This window comes from Lissotriton vulgaris, chromosome 2_1, assembly GCF_964263255.1.
Source record: "Lissotriton vulgaris chromosome 2_1, aLisVul1.2, whole genome shotgun sequence".
Taxonomy (NCBI): Eukaryota; Metazoa; Chordata; class Amphibia; order Caudata; family Salamandridae; genus Lissotriton; species Lissotriton vulgaris.
The window spans coordinates 59,995,705-60,014,245 of NC_141687.1; the positions used below are offsets into that span (position 1 = coordinate 59,995,705).

The 18,541-nt window shown below is 47.3% G+C and overlaps 1 protein-coding gene across 2 annotated transcripts in view; it reads left to right on the forward strand.

Moving 5' to 3' along the window:
* Nucleotides 1-18,541, forward strand: part of USP37 (ubiquitin specific peptidase 37) — a 391,659-nt gene that overhangs the window by 105,557 nt on the left and 267,561 nt on the right. For both annotated transcript variants that reach the window (XM_086954456.1, XM_086954457.1), the window contains exon 11: nucleotides 6,425-6,548. In XM_086954456.1, coding sequence (XP_086810582.1) covers nucleotides 6,425-6,548 — 124 coding nt within the window. The remainder of the gene's footprint in view (nucleotides 1-6,424; nucleotides 6,549-18,541) is intronic.

The following is an 18,541-nucleotide window of genomic DNA, read 5'->3' on the forward strand; positions in this document are numbered from 1 at the left end:
GTATATAATTGCAATATCGACAGCTAGTACTGCAGCTACCGTCTTGATGACTTGATTATATTGGTTGAAGTCTACCTCCTTACCAAAGCAAAAGTATACTTTATCTGTTTCTTAATCATCTCTTGTCAACTGCAATCTCAATGATCGTTACTTCAACCTTGAGTTTAAACCCTATGCCATCAATGATCCCAATCTGATAAACATCTAGCTGCAGATTCCTTACCCTGCCTGGGTGCCATGCCCGCTAGCACTGCCTGACAGTACTGGTAAGTCACCCCTCTAGCAGGCTTCACAGCTCTAAGACAGGGTGCACTATACTCCAGGTGGGGCCCATCTGCATCAGCAGATGTTCCCCATCAATAGTGTGCACCATTTCCCAATATCGCTAGTTCCATTGAAGCCATAGAAAGTACATGGGCTGGGAACTAGGCAACTTTGAGTTCCGCAGCATTGTTCTCGCTCTACTGAATATAGAAGTTTTAGGTATCAAACTACTCCTCTCAATAAATACACACTGATTCCAGTGCAAATGTTATTGTACCATGTACCCAGAAAATACCTCATATGCCCCCCGAATTCCTACCAACACTGGTGTGGTCTCTGACTGGCTGTAGGCAGCCAGCCGCCACCAGACATGTTTTTGGACCCCTGTGCACATCCTGGGCAGAGATGTCATGCCTCCTCCCCCAGGATGGGCCAGTGTTCGAAGAGGGAAGCTTCAAAGGCTTGCCGCCTTTGTAACGCATCCCCCAGCCTCTACTGCTAGCAGCCAATGGCAACCCCTGGTTTACACCCCCACTTTGGGAGGGTAAGCGGGTGGGAAAATCTGAAAAGTTAGGTATGCCACCTCTGCCAACCCCACCCCTCGGGTGGGGGGGAAGCGAGGTGAAGCATAACTTTCAGTTCCCGCCATATTGAAGATGGGGGGACTCCTCCAATCAGTGTTGGGTCTATGACACCTTCCATATGAGGGTGGCATAATAGAGTACGTAGCTAACCCCAGTAAGGAGTCCATTGACCTTACCTGCTACTACCCTAAAATGCCTCGTAAATGTAGTGTTTTGGGGGATCCTCCAAATCTATGACTACCTGAGTAGAAAGGAGATACCCTGCAGCAGAAGCCAGAAGACGACTGCCTTTGCCCCAGCCCTACCAGCCTGTCTCCAGCTTCGACCCTGCGACCTGTCTTGCAACAACTACCTCCAAAACTCCTGGGAGGACTGTTGCCTTCAATAAAGAGTCCAATCTGCGGAGGACAGCGGACCTGTCCAGAAAAAACACTCCGGACCCAAGAGAATCAGTGTCTCCTACGCACTCTTCACCAGATGCCCACGGCCCATGTCGGAGCTGCTCACCTGTGCAGTGAAGTCTCCCCAGCGATCCTGATCTCTTGTTCAAAGTTGGCTTACCTACCCAACCTCTGCGACTGCACCTGCAGTGTGAATACAGTGGCTTCCCCTGTCAGCAACTGTATCCGGTAAGATTTCTACATCCAAAGGCACCCCTGCACCCAATGCCCCTGGGCCTTGGTGAGCTGAACAGATGGTGCCCCTAGGACCCCCTACATTCCAACTTACCTCTGCTTGTCACTAGTCTGCCTCCTGCAGCCTCTTTACTGTCCAGAAGATCCTCATTGTAAAGCATTGGCCGGCCGATGTCTAATTTACACCGTCACCCTTGTATGTTTAATGCTGCTTTGTGCCCCGCCACCCCCTTCCGCCCTTAACCTAACCACCCAAGCTTTGCCCCTGCAACCGATCTATTTGCCTGCAAGCAGTGTCCCACCAGCCCCCCACCTGGTCTCCATTGGAAAGAATTGGTCAAGCTCCTATTTTGACCTCTGCACCTGGCTGCCCCAGTACCACTGGTGGTGCAGTTTTGGTACTTACCTGATCCTGGCAGACTTTTGGCTCAGACGGCTGAATCTGTAAGCTCGATACACTCCTGTTTCACCGCAAAGGATAGCATTGGCCAGTGTGAAAAAGTGTTGATTTTTGAAAGTGAAAAGTATTTTAGTTAAAAACGTACTTGTCTTATTATGAAGATATGGGTCGTAATGTATAATTATATAAAATGGTTCTAAATCTCTATTGTGAGTTGTGTATTTCAATGATCACTTGTGTGCAAAAATGTCTACACTAATCTGTGTTAAGCCTAAGGCTGCTCGCCTACCCTACCACTAATAGAGCACTTTATGTTTTGCATTGAGCCCTGTACACTTTTGGGGAACCCCTGGACTCTTTGCACAGTATTACCATAGTTATGTATACAGAGCCAGCTTCCTATAGTCCTCCTTGGGCCAGTTAGCTTCAAAGAAGCTGCTGCCTTTGGAATGCAAATCTCGCACCACTCAAAGGATGTGTATGTAGTTGCCGAGTGTGATCCCTGGTTAGAGTAGGCACCGAGGCGAGAATTATTGAGTCGTTGACCCAGGTCCACGACCCTGCCGCGTCTGGAATTGAACCCTGGTCCCGGGCCGTTCTCTGTTTCCGGGTCTGCCGCCTCTAACCAGTGAGCCACACCACTCCATAAGGAGAGAAAGCCACCTCCCCTTTCCAGAGCCCCATTGGCACTTGGACAGGTGGTAAAATTAGCTTATCAGGTAGGCTTACCACCTCCAGGCTAATACCACTCCTAAGAAATATTTGCATTGTGTTTTTGACAATCTATAGTACTTGAGCATATCACAGTGGTTCTGCTTCCTCTTATGTTCTTGAATGTCCCTTTCCATTGTATATATTGAGTCCCCTTGTATTTTTCTGAATGCTTTGCTTTCCTTTACATCGGTTTATATTTGTTATTCTTTTCACTTCTTTTCTGGATTAACTTTACCCATGCTGGAAGGTGATTCCATTCACTGATTGTCTCGGTTTACTGTATAAATACTTTTTTTCTTGTATCCCATTGCTTTCACACAATTTATTTTATCCTACCTGACCCGTTCATACAAGTTGTCCTCTTATACCACTTGTGTATTACATTGGTTCTTTCCCATATCTTGGTTGACACAACTGTCCTGTTCCTATCTTCCCTCCCCATCTTTTTGTTGCTCCATCTGTATGCAACCAGTACACACCGCTTAAATCTTTCACAATATGACTGCCACCATTTGCTTCTTGTTCTGTACACATGCCTGCATGGCGACCTGTGTGGTCCCGTTTTTTGTCTCCCGACTGTCCAACAATACGAACAACTAGTGTTCATCTGCAACCATTCAATTTCATTTGTTGCTGCTTTATTCCCTTTCATTATTTCTACTTTATGCAATTACTTGTGTAACATGGCCTCAGCGATCCCTACCTTTAGTACACATGTGCGGACGGCACATTGCCTTAAATGCAGATGTCGGGCTACAATGTCTTGTTTCATCTCAGCAGGCATAGACCGCTCAGGCCTGCGTGTGCGCCATTGAGACTACAACCTCCTACCCCTTGGTAAGTGCCCCATGGCCGTTATTAACTATCCCCTTTAAGTGTGGCTGCTCCTAATTTAATAATCGGTTTGTTCAGTCCTCGCAGGATCTGCTCCGGTGCCTTTACTGGCCAGCTATTCTTTGTATTTTTTTAAAATAATTTTTATTGGAGAACCTCATTCCACACCACACACACACACACACACACACACACACACCACACACACTCACACACACACACACCACCACACACACACACACACACACACACACACCACCACACACACCACCACACACACACCACCACACACACACCACCACACACACACCACCACACACACACCACCACACACACACACACCACCACACACACACCACACACACACACACACACACACACCACCACACACACACCACCACACACACCACACACACCACCACACACACCACCACACACACACACCACCACACACACACACCACCACACACACACACCACCACACACACACACACCACCACACACACACACACCACCACCACACACACACACACCACCACACACACACACACACCACCACACACACACCACCACACACACACACCACCACACACACACACCACCACACACACACCACCACACACACACACACCACCACACACGCACACCACCACACACGCACACCACCACACACGCACACCACCACACACGCACACCACCACACACGCACACCACCACACACGCACACCACCACACACGCACACCACCACACACGCACACCACCACACACGCACACCACCACACACGCACACCACCACACACGCACACCACCACACACGCACACCACCACACACGCACACCACCACACACGCACACCACCACACACGCACACCACCACACACGCACACCACCACACACGCACACCACCACACACGCACACCACCACACACGCACACCACCACACACGCACACCACCACACACACACACCACCGCCACCGAGAGTCTATTGTCTGGGCCAGTTTTCCTCCCTCTTAACCATCGGAAGGAGCCATCGGGCATCCAGCGGTACCTATAATCCCAGTACCATAGACATTACTGCCATCAGCCCTCGTTAGAACAAATAAATCACAGGACACTCCCATAAGATGTGGATAAAGGACCCTTCCTGCTGGCAGCCCCTCATACACGTCGTCTGTGCCTTTCCCACTTTGAGGCAGTGTGTGTGGATAATAAGAGCGGTGTAGTATCTTAAGCTGTATCAACCTAAATCGTGTACGGATTGCTATTTCTCTGGGGCTTTGTAGAGCTGTCCAGTCCACGTCTTCCATATTGCCTGTGTCGTTTTCAAAGGGAAGCAATGGGGTCTGGTGCATTGCATGAGTTTCTGGTATATTATTGACGCCCCTTTTATGAGGGATAGGGTCCACTATCCACCTAGAGGGGGGTGATCTGGAATATTCTTGTTGGAGATCGTCAAAGGGGAGAGGTGTTCCGTCCCTCCACACGTTTCCTGGGTGGTCAATGCCTATAGCTACCATCCCTTGAATCCCTCCAGGGTGGTGACCTCTCTCAGCCAATCTCCAAACCATAGGGGTGTCATGCCTGTCAACCACTACTGCCATCCCAGAAACAGATTTGCCTCGGTGTAGCAATTAACCACTACTGCAATATGTGCTGGCCATTCTGGATGTGTCCTATGGGTGTATAGGAATGACTCGTGGTTTTTACTTGGCATTGCATCTAGGTCCACTCTATAGGCTGGTTCATCCTTGGCCGTGCAGACCCAGTAGTTTATTATCAGAAGTTGTTAGGCCCAATAGTAGAGTTTTATGTTGGGAACAGCCAAGCCTCTATCATACACCTCTTTGCAGCTTATGCAGGGCAATCCTAGGTGTGCCTCCCTGCCATATCAGTGTACGGAGCTCCTGTGCTACTTGTTTAAAGAAGGTTGTGGGGGGAGGGGTGGGACAGGGTCTGGAGTATTTTACAGAATGTATAAAAGACGCGCTAGGGTCATTTTATATAGGGCAGCTCTGCCCATTAAGGACAGCGGCAAAGTGCGCCAGTGTATTACATCCATGTGAAGCCTGTTTAGCTTGTGAACAGTAGCTCCCAAAAAGTTTGAAGAAATGTAGGACCCTTGCAATGGAGTGATAAGGCCTTGAGAGATACAGGATTATGTTGTCAGCGTACAGGGAGATACGTTCCACCCATTCCTCCCCACCCCAAATCGCCTGATGCCCCAAATCATCGGGTCTGTCCTGATCCAGTATGCCACAGGCTCCAGTGCCAATGCAAAGAGCTGTGACACTGGGTCAGCCCTGTCAGGTACCCCTGCGAAACTGGAAGATTCTGGATAACCAGCCATTAACTCTTACTCTAGCCAGTGGGCTCTTGTAGAGTAATCCTACCGACCCACAGAATTAGGGGACAAAGCCCAGTCTGGCAAGCACGGCGAATAGGTAGATCCACTCCATACTGTCGAAGGCCTCTCTCTCCCTCTTCCTCCCCCCCCCCCCCTGCCCACCCCGCCAATGGCTTCCTCTTGCCCCCGGCTTATGGCTGGCTTCCTCTTGCCCCCGGCCGATGGCTCCCTCTCCCCCGGCCGATGGCTCCCTCTCCCCCGGCCGATGGCTCCCTCTCCCCCGGCCGTTGGCTCCCCCTTCCTCCCCCATCCAACCCCCCCTCCTACCTCTAGGGTTAAGATCTTTAATATTAAAGACATTTGTAAGTCTAATTAAGACACTACAGAACTTGCTCTATCGACGTATATGATTAAACAGAATTATACCCTGTAGCTAATGACCATGCCATCATAATTTCAGCATCTCAGTACTGTTTTGGTGTTGGATCACGAAGTTACAGGTAGTTTGATGTAACCTTATTAAATATTGTATCAAAACCATTGATCTTAAACCAAAGCTTGCCATTATACTCTTGTTTTGTAAAGTAATCCAATTAAGTTGCCTTCCCATATGTTTAACATGTACTTACAGCAGTTTTCTTTCCTTAGACGATTTGCATTTCTGCTGTTAAAAAAGGACATTTGCAGCTCTGAACTAAAAAAAGATTTACTCAAGAAAGTGAAGGGAGCAATTTCTGCCACAGCTGAACGTTTTTCAGGTTACATGCAAAATGTAAGTTCTAAACTTCCTTGACAAGTCTGGATTGCGTGAGCATGGGAATTTGTTATTAGTCTTCCCTTTTCTACATTTGATCTTTGCTCTTCTTCAGTTTTCAATGTTCTGTGATGCATGGTTAACCTAGAATTCATGTGGTGGTATGGTCTGATAACAATATTGTCCTAAGGAGTTGGTCATTTGGAGTATTGTTTAGGCATTTCTTATTCAATGTGCTTGCCTCTTGTAATTTGAAGAAAGTGTTAGCTAAAGAGGAATGTTTGTTGCACAGTGGGTGACTTTAGCAGGACAGTGGCACAGCTTCACGTAAGGTGTGCCTCTGTCCACTTTCAAATGCGAGCATGGAAACAATCTGTAGTCTCTAAGATTTGACCTACTAATCTTAAACTCAGTTTACTTGGAAAAAGCCATGTGCCCTTATGTAGTGTGAAAGAGTTAAAATTCCTTTTATAGTTAACCTCACTTGCACCTTTTTTGGGATTCCTGTACCCCAGTGTGCCCCCTTTTCAATGCCCCTAAGCATTCCAGTGTCTGTCTTTGTGCCTTAATGGGAGGGGTGAGTGTCACCCTCTGTTAGTGGATATGTGCCTGCCTTCGTGGGGTTGACTGGTGTTGATTGGTGGATGGATGTGTGGGAGCATGTGAGTGCGCTTTTTTTGTCTCGCCTAGCGACGCAGCTCATGCGCTGCTTGGTTGCAAGATCTATTGTCGTCAATTTAGCTTCCGAAGTGGGGGTGGAAGCTCCACCCATGCTTCCTATTGGCGTGTCTCCAAAATGTGAGGTTTTTATTGGAAGGGAGGCATGTTCTGTGCCCTCCCTGTCTCCTGCTCGCCGTGCCTGCCCGGACAGATGTGCATGCGTACGGTGTGCGTGCATGGTGCGCTTCCACTTTAATTGCATAGTATTTTCCCTAGTCCTGCGGGCGTCTCTTTTCATTACATCGCGTGCATGGTGCGCTTTCACTTTCGAGCGCAGCATTGGTATGTATACACAGACGCGTTAGCACGCGTTTTGTCACTGTCAAGCTGGCGCACTTTCACTCGTATTTGTAGTATTTATTTTGAGCCGTGGCTTCCTCCTGTTTTTGGTGCGCTGTGTGTGTGACATGCGCACCACTGTGTCTCCGAGGAAGCTAGATTGCCGTAAGAAGCCCTCCGATCCCCTTGCTCGGTAGAGTAACTGCTTTCTTTTGCACGATGTTCATTAAACTTTTGAACAATTAATTGTCCTGTTAAGCTACGCAACGCTTGGTGCGTGGACTCATAACTTCTGCTTCCTCCCGTTCATTTCCGTTGCACTTTGTGACATGCGCACCACCCTCCAACCATGCACCCACCCTGAACCCCTTCTTCCCTTTTTGCTTCTCAGCGCCCCGCCCCCCTCGTGAGCACACAGGTGTTTTATTTTCTTTACTCAGCACTGTAGAGCAAGCATTTTTTATGTATATTTAAAGAGCCTCACATAGTCTCTCTTCCAGAGCCCGTTCCTTCCACCCCTCACAACATTCACACGCCTTACATTAAACAAGGTAAATTATAGCTGCTATTTGCTCAGCCCGTGTTTTAGTAAATATTGCTTTTGCTCCATTTGAACACTATTTTTTTGTTTTTGGTTTATTTTCGGAGCGCCATGCACGCTTTCAGTTTTGTTTAACTTAAACAATTGCACCGGATGCCGCCACACTGGTGACTTCAGTGGCCACATCGGCTGAGCGGTGCTCAGAAGCGTGCACAGAACCTGCTCACACCTGATCTGTTGTATATGGAGAGAAGAGGGATTTATTATCGCCTCTTATAGCGTGATGAAAAAGCCTGCCAAACTCATTCTCTGCAGTGATATCTCTCTTGCTCTTCCCCTATATATATCTTCTCCCTCTCCCTCTCATGGCTCAGGAGCTGTCCATTCTCAGTTCTGTTGCTTAGTTGTTGGGCCCTACCAATGAGGTCCAGCGCGAGCCCTAGGCTCTCTGAGGTAAGTGACCCATATCTGTCTTTACCAGTCGCACTTAGGACGTTTCACTTAAACAGATGGGTAGAAATGCTTGAATTAAGCTAAGCCACATTTCAGTACATCATATTCTCTGTCCGAACTTTAGCACAAACTTCATTTTGTAAAAATATTTTTAATAACTGTTTCAGGGTTTAGCAGTTCGCTACCGATATGAGCAGTTTATGGTGAGCGGTATACAGTGTTTGCCTATGCATGCTCTTACCAGGACTTTATCAACGTAAAACTCAGTGATTTAAGTGCTGAGCTATTCAGATAACCTACAAGTAAAAGTTCAAGTATGGCAAAGACCCATTCCGCCATTAATCCGAGGTTGGTAAAAATATGAACTGTTAAATTGGATGATATTGACACCTGTTATTTCACAGCACTAACAAACTGGTGAAGAAAGCAGGCCATGAGCATCAATCTGGTACTCGATGCTAATAGTATTAATATGTCAAACGTAAAACCACCTCCTCTGCTTTCCAGCAAGTTCATGGGGTATAGAATTCTCTATGGCACATAAAGGGTATCTGTGTAAACATGGAACTACATAAAAAAAAAACAGTAACCTTTGCCATTCTAATGAACCCGTTCTTAGGCCGTAGATCTAACCTTTGTTTAGGAGTAAAAAGGTACAATTAATAATAGTCAATCGGCCTAAAATATTGTTGGAGAAAAGTAAAGACTCAAGCAAGAGTTAGATATATCTTCTTCTATCCAAAAACAGAATAACCTGTCCACTGCTCAAATTAATTTCATATTTCCTCCGACTACTTCAACTAATCCTTTTAGGTTCTGAAGTAGCGTGCTGCTTGCCTAAAAGAGCTTAGACACCTCATCAGGAGTAGCAAGCACATTATAAATGCTTTGTATTTATAGTCCTTGCTTACGAGAAGCAAGACTGGCAGTAAAATAGGCTCAGTTACTGCCAGCCTGGCTTCTTGCAAGCAATGACTAGAAGTACAAAGTGTGTGTTTAAGCACTCATTGTAGGCTTTCAAAACACATCAATAAAATGCATTGCCAATAGCTCAAACTCTGACAAATGCGAGACCTATTGCATTGCAAATGCTTGTTTAATTTGGAAGGATTGTCCGTTGTCCACACAGTTTCTTTTCTGTGGATTCATTTGGCCGGCGTGCATGCCGGTGTCTGTCTATACGACAGTAGATGGGTTGTCTGTGTGAGTGAACAAGCACATGCTAGTACCAGTTGTTTAGTGGCCAGTTAGGATGCATGCAACTGTTTTCATGTCAGGATGCCGGTGTGTAAATGAGTGAGTGATGCCATTTTGGTGGGCAGGTACGTGCCATGCCAGTTGCATGCCTCTGCTGAGGAGTTAATGCTAAAGAACCAATTCAGTCGAAGTACCCTACATAGCCTTCCCACGCCTTTATTTATGAGCCTGCTAAAGACTGCACCACTGACGAGCAGTCCGTTCAACGAACTGGACAATCTGCAGGATTTAGATCCTGTTTTCTGATAAGAAATGCATTTGGATTGCTGTTCTTTGGTGAACTCTGGAGTGCTAGTAGTTTAGTGTCCATTGCAGCTGGCCACGTAACCTCTGAATCATTTATGAAAAGCCATTTCTAATCTGCTACAGATATAGCGAAGTTGTCTGCTAGGCAGGTTATGCCGGACTTTTGTCTCCTGAGAACATGCATGCTCAAGTCAAGTCAAGAAATTTGTATAGCGCACTACATACCCAGAGGGTTTCAAGGCGCTTAGGAAGGGGAGGAGGATTATTTGTCAAATATCCACGTTTTAAGCTGCTTTCTGAATGCTAGGTGGTTCTGGGTGAGGCGAAGGTAAGCGGGGAGTGAGTTCCAAGTCTTACCAGCCAGGTATGAAAAGGATCTGCCTCCCATGGTGGTCTTGTTGATGCGAGGTACAGTGGCGAGGGCTTGGCCGGAAGAACGTAGCTGGCGGGGGGGGGTGTAGAAGGACAGTCGAGAGTTGAGGCAATCTGGTCCGATGTCGTGGAGTGATTTGTGTGCGTGGGTAAGCAGTCGGAAAGTGATTCTCTTATTGACGGGTAGCCAGTGGAGGTCTTTAAGGTGACCAGAGATGTGTTCGTTGCGTGGGATGTCTAATATGAGCCTGGCTGAGGCGTTTTGGATTCGTTGGAGTTTCTTCTGGAGTTTAGCGGTGGTACCTGCGTAGAGGGTGTTTCCGTAGTCCAGTCGGCTCGTGACCAGAGCGTGGGTGACTGTTTTCCTTGTTTCGGAGGGGATCCAGCGGAATGTTTTTCTGAGCATGCGAAGAATGTTGAAGCAGGAGGAGGATACGGCGCTGACTTGTCTGTTCATTGAGAGTGAAGAATCCAGGATGACGCCAAGGTTCCGTGCGTGGTCTGTCGGGATGGGTGCTTTTCCGAGGGCTTCCGGCCACCAGGAGTCGTCCCAAGCAGAGGGGGATGTACCTAAGATGAGGACTTCTGTTTTGTCTGAGTTCAGTTTCAGACGGCTGTTTCATCCATTCGGCAACTTCTTTCATTCCTTCGTGTAGGTTAGTTTTGGCGGTGCTGGGGTCATTGGTGAGAGAAAGGATCAGTTGAGTGTCGTCCGCGTAAGAGATGATGTTGAGGTTGTGTTGGCGTGCTATGGCCGCGAGGGGGCTCATGTATACGTTGAAGAGGGTGGGACTGAGTGAGGATCCTTGGGGTACGCCGCAGATGACTTCAGAGGGCTCGGACTTGAATGGAGGAAGGCGGACTCTCTGGGTTCTTCCGGTGAGGAACGAGGTGATCCATTCGAGTGCTTTTCCTTGAATTCCGATGTTATTGAGGCGTTGTAGAAGGGTGCTGTGGCAGACTGTATCGAATGCTGCAGAGAGGTCGAGGAGGATGAGGGCGACTGTGTCTCCATTGTCCAGAAGAGTTCGAATGTCGTCAGTTGCTGCGATGAGGGCGGTCTCAGTGCTGTGTTTTGCTCGGAAGCCAGATTGTGAGGGGTCGAGGGATTTGTTGGCTTCGAGGAAGGCGGCGAGCTGGTTGTTGACGGCTTTCTCGATGACTTTGGCCGGGAATGGAAGAAGCGAGATGGGGCGGTAATTTTTGAGTTCGGTGGGGTCCGCTGTTGGTTTTTTCAGAAGGGCGGTGAGTTCAGCGTGTTTCCAGTCTTCTGGGAAGGTAGCGGAGTTGAAGGAGCAGTTGATGACGTCTCGGAGGTGCGGTGCTATGACGGAGTCTGCTTTGTTGAAGATGTAGTGAGGGCATGGGTCTGTGGGTGATCCTGAGTGGATGGAATTCATCAGGCGGATGGTGTCCTCAGTGGAGATTGGGTTCCAGGCGTTAAGGGTGTTCACGGGGGGAAGATGGTCAGCAGATGGTGGGGTGGGATGGGTTCCGGGTTGGTTGTCAAAGCTGTTGTGGATGTCTGCAATCTTGTTGTGGAAAAAAGAGGCTAGGGAGTCGCAGAGGGTTTGAGAGGGGGTGATGTCGTTGGAGTTGGCCGAGGGATTGGAAAATTCCTTGACGATGTTGAAAAGTTCCTTGCTGTTGTGGGCGTTGTTGTCAAGTCGATCCTTGAATGCTGTTTTCTTGGCCTTTCGGATCAGTTGGTGGTGAGTGCGGGTGGCGCTTTTGAAGGCGTCCTTGGTGCTGGTGGTTGGGTCTTTTTTCCAGGCCTTTTCAAGGGAACGGCAGAGTTTCTTGGACTTCTTGAGATCATCGTTGAACCATGAGGCCTTCTTGCTGCCAGGTTTACTTTGACGTTTTTTCAGAGGAGCTAAGGTGTCAGCGGTGTTGGATAGCCATAGGGTGAGGTTGGCGGCGGCTTCGTTAGCGTTAGAAGAGAGGGCTGGGGAGTTGCGAAGGAGCGATGCGGAGATTTGGTCCGTGGTGATTTTGTTCCAGTTTCTTTGCAGGGTAGGTTGGAGGTGGATGTTGGGTTTTGGTTTGTTGTAGGTGAAGTGAACGCAGCTGTGGTCAGTCCAGAGGAGATCAGTAGTGTGGCTGAAGGAGACCTGATTGCTGGATGTAAAGATGGGGTCGAGTGTGTGACCTGCGATGTGGGTGGGGGAAGTGACTAGTTGTTTAAGTCCGAGGTTGGCGAGGTTGTCCAAGAGGGTGGTGGTGTTGCGGTCGTAGCTCTTTTCAAGGTGAAAGTTGAGGTCTCCCAAAAGGATGTAGTCTTTGGAGGGGAGCGCGTGTGGGGTGATGAAGTCCGTGATGTCTTCACTGAATTTTGCGCGGGGTCCTGGTGGTCTGTAGAGGAGGGTGCCTCTGAGTGTGGTTTTGGGGTCGATGTGGATCTGGAAGTGGAGGTGTTCGGAGTTGGCGAGGTTGGCGTCAGAGCTGGTTGAGATGCGGATTGATTTCTTATGGACGATAGCGATCCCTCCTCCTGTGTGGCTGGTACGGTCTTTGCGAGTGATCTTATAGTCTTCAGGGATGGCAATGGTGATGTCAGGTGCGGAGGAAGCATTCATCCATGTTTCCGTCAGGAAGGCGATGTCCGGAGAAATGGTGTCTAGTAGATTCCAAAGGTCAATGGCATGCCTGTGGACTGATCGGGTGTTGAGAAGGATGCATTGAAGGTGATTGGGGTCGGGGATCTGTGCTGTGGGCGTAGCGGAGATGTTGACAGTGCCGACGAATTTGCAGGAGTAGCAAGAGAAAGGTCCATGGGTGTGACCAGGAGCGGCTTGGACGCAGTTGGGGGCGCGACCGGGGTTAAGGGCTAGGAGGGTGGCGGCATCATGGGTAATACGGGGGGGCTGGGCAGCGCGAGGGGCAGGGGGTCTGGCACTGGGCGCGGTCCAGGCGCGGACGGGCGTAGACAGGCTTACCTTTGGCGTGGCCGTAGCGCGTGGACGCTGCGCGTGGGGGCATTGGCCATAAATGGATGGTGGAGGGGGCGGAGCGTGGGAGGGGCGGCTGGGAGGCGGGCCAAGGGAAACGATAGCGCAAGATGGTGGTCGGGGTAGAAAACGAAACTGAGGCAGTGTAAATAAACAACAGCAATGGCGATTACACAGATTACAGGCACAAAAGCAGGCTCAAACAGTGTTTTGGGGCAATCGCGCTATGAGCAACAGATGAGGTGCGGCGCTACAGTGACGCGCTATGAAACCTGACTACAATGAGTGCTAGAATGATATTAATGCAGCGCGCTACGATACCATGCGCTGGTAGCAGGGTCAAGCGCTTCTGGAGGTGCAGGACTGGAGAGTGGCTCAAGCGCTTCAGGGAAGGCACTCTGAGCGGAGGTAGGAAGCGAGGGAGCGACCGTATAGGCAGAAGTCCAGAACTCAAGAGTCCCGCGCCTCCAACTATAGGGTCATTTGCATACAATTGCATTATTTTCGATCTGTACCCTATTTGGTGTATATAGAGAAACCCTGTGGAGAATTAAAAAGGGTTGTATCAGACTTAGCAGCCCAGACAGGCAACACTGCTGTTAACAGTTTAGAGATGACAATTTTTTTTTACGTTCCTGTCTTCCCAGACTGTCTTTGTTACTGTAGTAGATAAATCGAACAGATCTGCCACAGTAGGGATAGATCCTCTTGATCTCTGCTTCTAAATGCTGTTCTTATTTCAGTTTATTGTAGAGGAATATTAGTCTGTGAGCAGCATTTGTACTAAACCAGTGAGCAGCCATAACCTCTTTGGTAGAAGCCATGGAAAAAAGGCGCTGAAGCTCCACCGAAGTTTTAAGTGAAGAGCCCCAGCGTTTGTCAGTATCAAAGAGGAGATGAAGCGGTCCGATAAACTGATCATCGTAATCTGTGGGTCTCCTTCGATCTAAAAGTGCTTCTACATTGGAGGGTGGGAGCGTTAGACACAGTGGCGTGGCAATGATTAGGAACCTTGTCCCGAGCTCTAGTTACGCAAAGTCTCTTTCCTGATGGCATCTGTAGTATTGTGTAATCTTATTTGTCAAGGTCTTCTTTCCTCAACCTTCCTTCCCCTTCTTCCTCTTGTAGTAAGCGCACAGCACAGCGAATGGATTAGTTTATTAAATCCACTGATTGAGAGACTACTTTTCTGTGAGCACCAGAGGGAGACAAATTTCTACAATTGCAATTCTTAACGCAGTATTGTCCAGTTTGTTCTGCTTTATTTGAATTCATATTAACTGGAAAAAAAGCTATTCACTTAGTAATTGCTTAATCGTTGTGCAATTGTATTGTGATGGCCGGAATAATGAATGCTGTGGCGATGTCCAGTAAATGTAAAAATCCGTATTTGTAAAGCGCAAACTACTCGCGGGTCTCAAGGCACTGGAGGCAGTCGTGGAAATTAAGTGGGGTATTTCCCAGAGTCACATGGTGCTAAGCTGTCACCGGAGCCATGGATCGAACCGTGAACCCTTTGCTCCGAAGTCAGCTGCCCTGGCCACTGCACCACACCTCTCCACCTTTGTAGAAGTACCAGGACCACCTGCTGAAAGTTGAACCCATTGGGTTAGGTGCTTTGGAAAGTACTTCGAACCTTTTGATGGCACGAATTATAGCCTTGCCAAGAAACGAGTAATAACGCACTATTGCATGGGGGCAGAAGGTTATTAGATCCCATAACCCCTGATGAGAAGGAGGATCTAGAATGGAATGTTTTTATTGAACCCAAAACTAGAACGAGTATTTTTTTATACCACTAGGCGTTTAATAATGTAAAGAGAATTTCTACTACCGTTGTCTGACACCAGGCGAATCAATTGAGTCTTAGGTTGTGACTCAGATGTTGGCCACATGTTCTTTTAGGGACATGGATGAGCTTATTCGAGACCAGGTGGTAATGCGCACTGTGTGTGAAGACGCAAGAGAAACCTTTGTTACCTAAACCTCAGCCCATAAAAGATGATTTTGACCATAAAACTTATTGAAAGGTACGCCAAAGATGTGTGTTTGTTGCACACCCCAGACAATCCTCATACTGATGTCGATTTTTATTGGTTAAGGAGAATCTTCCAAAAGTAAATATAACCCAAGTAATTGAAAAAAAAAACAGGTAACCCGAATCTCTGCAACAACAAAACTTCGTTATTGTGGGTCTAATACCCACTGATCCTCCAGCAAGGGCTTTACTGCATTGGGCAAGGTATGCAAGGTTGGGGTAAAATAGGACATTTTCAAAAAGTGTTCAGAATCCCACAGAAGGTGTTCACAGTAGGAGAATCCGAATTGGAGGAAGATTCTGATGAAAATTAACTAATGGAAAATTTGGTGTTATTTGTGGCTATCGTCAATAAGGAAGGACCGAATAAACCGAAGTGCTGTGTTTAAGTGAATGGAGAAAATGTAATGCTTGTCACCAGATCAAGAATTACTATACTATCAAAGGACACGTATAACAATTTGAAATGCCAGGCTCCACTGGAAGCCAGTAGGATAATTCCAGGAACTTACGGTGGCCGCAAAATAAAACTAAGGAGTATTTAAAGCGGACTTTTCATTCAGAGAGAAAAGTCTTTACCAAATTCTTTGCGGTGGATTACAATGTTGATATTCTTAGATGGCAGAAACAACAAAAACAGAGTGGTGATAAATCCATGTCAACCACCTTATCTGCACAGTGTTCAAGGGGACAGATTGGAAACCATTCTTAAAAAATACAAATGGGTATTAAGCAAGAAGCTAGGATGGCACACACCTGTCAAGCATTGTGTCAGGAATATACCCTTGTAAGTCCACACTGAGATAAAAGCCATACATGAGGATTGGTGTATCAGTGGGATAATACAACTAATTAATAGTTCTGGCTACCACCATTTGTCTTCACAGACAAAAATGGCTCAATTAGCTTATACATGGATCTTCGCCGCTTAACTGCCATGTTGTAGCGGATTGTCAGCCGTTGCCCTTGGTGAGGACATTGGACCATGCTACAATTTTTACAACACTCGTTTAGGTGAGCTTCTCACCAAATTCAATTGGATGGGAAATCTAAAAGTTATACCCAGTTTATCACTCTTAAACAAACCTACTAGCTTCGTAAATTAACTTTTGGGTTATGTTGTGCATAGTCTTTCAACGTGTAATGAACCATCTTTTTTGTTTTGCATAGGTGTGTGAACACTTCAGTATGACATGTTAATTTAAAGCAAAACATTTGAACACAAATGTGTACCAAAACCAGAACTGCAAAGAAATCAAGACAGCAGTCTCGGTTGACAGAAAAACAAGTGTACGTTTTTCAAAGGAGTACCTTGGACACTTCATTAATGCGCATGGTGTTCTACCAAAGCCATCTGTGATAGCTGCTATCCGAATGTCACCGCCTCCTAACAAAAAACTCATCATTTTTGGGCATGTTACATTCCAAGTTCATACAAAACTTTGCTACTGTTAAAGTAGAAAGCTTCAAAATTGATAAAGCAAGACGTAGACTTTGTGTGGAATGTGAAAAGCGTGTGAAAGACTTAAAGAACTTGAACTTGCACCATCCCTGCTGCCATTTAGTGAAAACCTACAAAGCATTATAACGACTGACATGAGTCGATTGGGTTAGGCGCAGTAATCGGCCAGATAACAGATAAAGGTGAACAATTTGTTTCCTTTGCATCACGTAAATTGAGGGGTCCAGAAACTATTTGCTTATGTTTGGTCAGTCACTAAGTTCAAACATTTTCTTTGGGACAAAGTTTACTGTTCGTGCAGATCACAAACCACTTGTTAGCATTTTAAAAAGAGAAGTGTTGGGGAAAAACGTCACCAAGAATAGCAAAGTTAGCCTCTAATTTAAAGGAGTACCAAATCAGAATGAAACAAATCTGACATGTTTCTGCTGATTATCTGTCTTGAGCCGATGAGGACTATTATTTTGCTGGTTGCATGTTTAGCTGACTCTAGTGGCATTACAAAAAATAAATGGAAGGTGGCTGTTTATAATGAAAGTTAACAAATCAAGAAATACATTATCCAGGGAAGGCCCAGTGGAAAAAAAATATTAAATGAAGCTATTGGATGCTTTCAACTGTGCTGTTGTGGATACAGTGCAGTTTCAGGCTTATCCTCCTGATCAGTGAGTTCAGGATATTCTTGCTATGATACTGATGTTTCAGCCTGTCCTCGATTTTGGTGAAGCATACCCTGAGGCTGTTGGGACTGATGGCCTCCTGGATCCGGTTAGTAACTCCTACCCAATGGCATATGCGGGCTCTGCAGTGAGATCTGAAGTTTAAATGGACACATCATCAGGGGAACGTCTCCAACATGGGCCAGATGTAGGAGGGAATTGCAAAAGATCTGCACTGGTGGCTAACGGATCTGAGACCGACCCCTCTCCGTTCCCTAAACAGATCTTACAATAGTGACAGATGCGTCACTCCGGGGATGGGGTGGCCACCTGGGAGAGGTGGAGATAAGGTGTGAAAAGTGCCCTTTCTGCATGGTTGCCCCCACTTTTTGCTGAACTGCTGATGTACTTTGACTGAGTTTGCTCTGGGCTCCTACCAATCTGGTTCCAGGGCCTAGGTTCTATCCCTAAAACTGCATTGAAGACCAGACCCAATTGGCACACTCTGGTCACAGGTCAGTCCCTGGTAAATGGTACCACAGGTACCCAGGGCACTGTGACCAGGGAAGGCCTCTAAGGGCTGCAACACTTATTGAGCCACCCTTAGAAGCCCTGTACCTTTACATACTGCCTTTGCAGGCTACATGTTTTGGTGCAGCACAAAGTGAAGAGTCGACATGGCACACATCCCTGTGTAAGTGCAGTGCTGCCATTAAGAGGATATGGTGCTGGAAGTTTATTACGAACTCCACAGTACCATAATTACTGCACTGAAAACTGGGAAGTTTGGTATCAAAATTCTCAGCACATTAAACCCACACTACCAGTGTGGGAGTTAATGAGAAATGCACACAGATGTCCCCTGAAAAACAACCTACCACAAGTGTACAGGCTGAGTGGCTGCCTCCAGCTGCCACCACGTTTCTGGACCCCTGGGTCAAGAGCCTGCTGCTCTCTGGGGCCTGAAACAATGCACATCCTGGGATGAGGTGCTAAGCCCCCTCCCCCAGGATGGGCAGGGTCAACAAAGGGG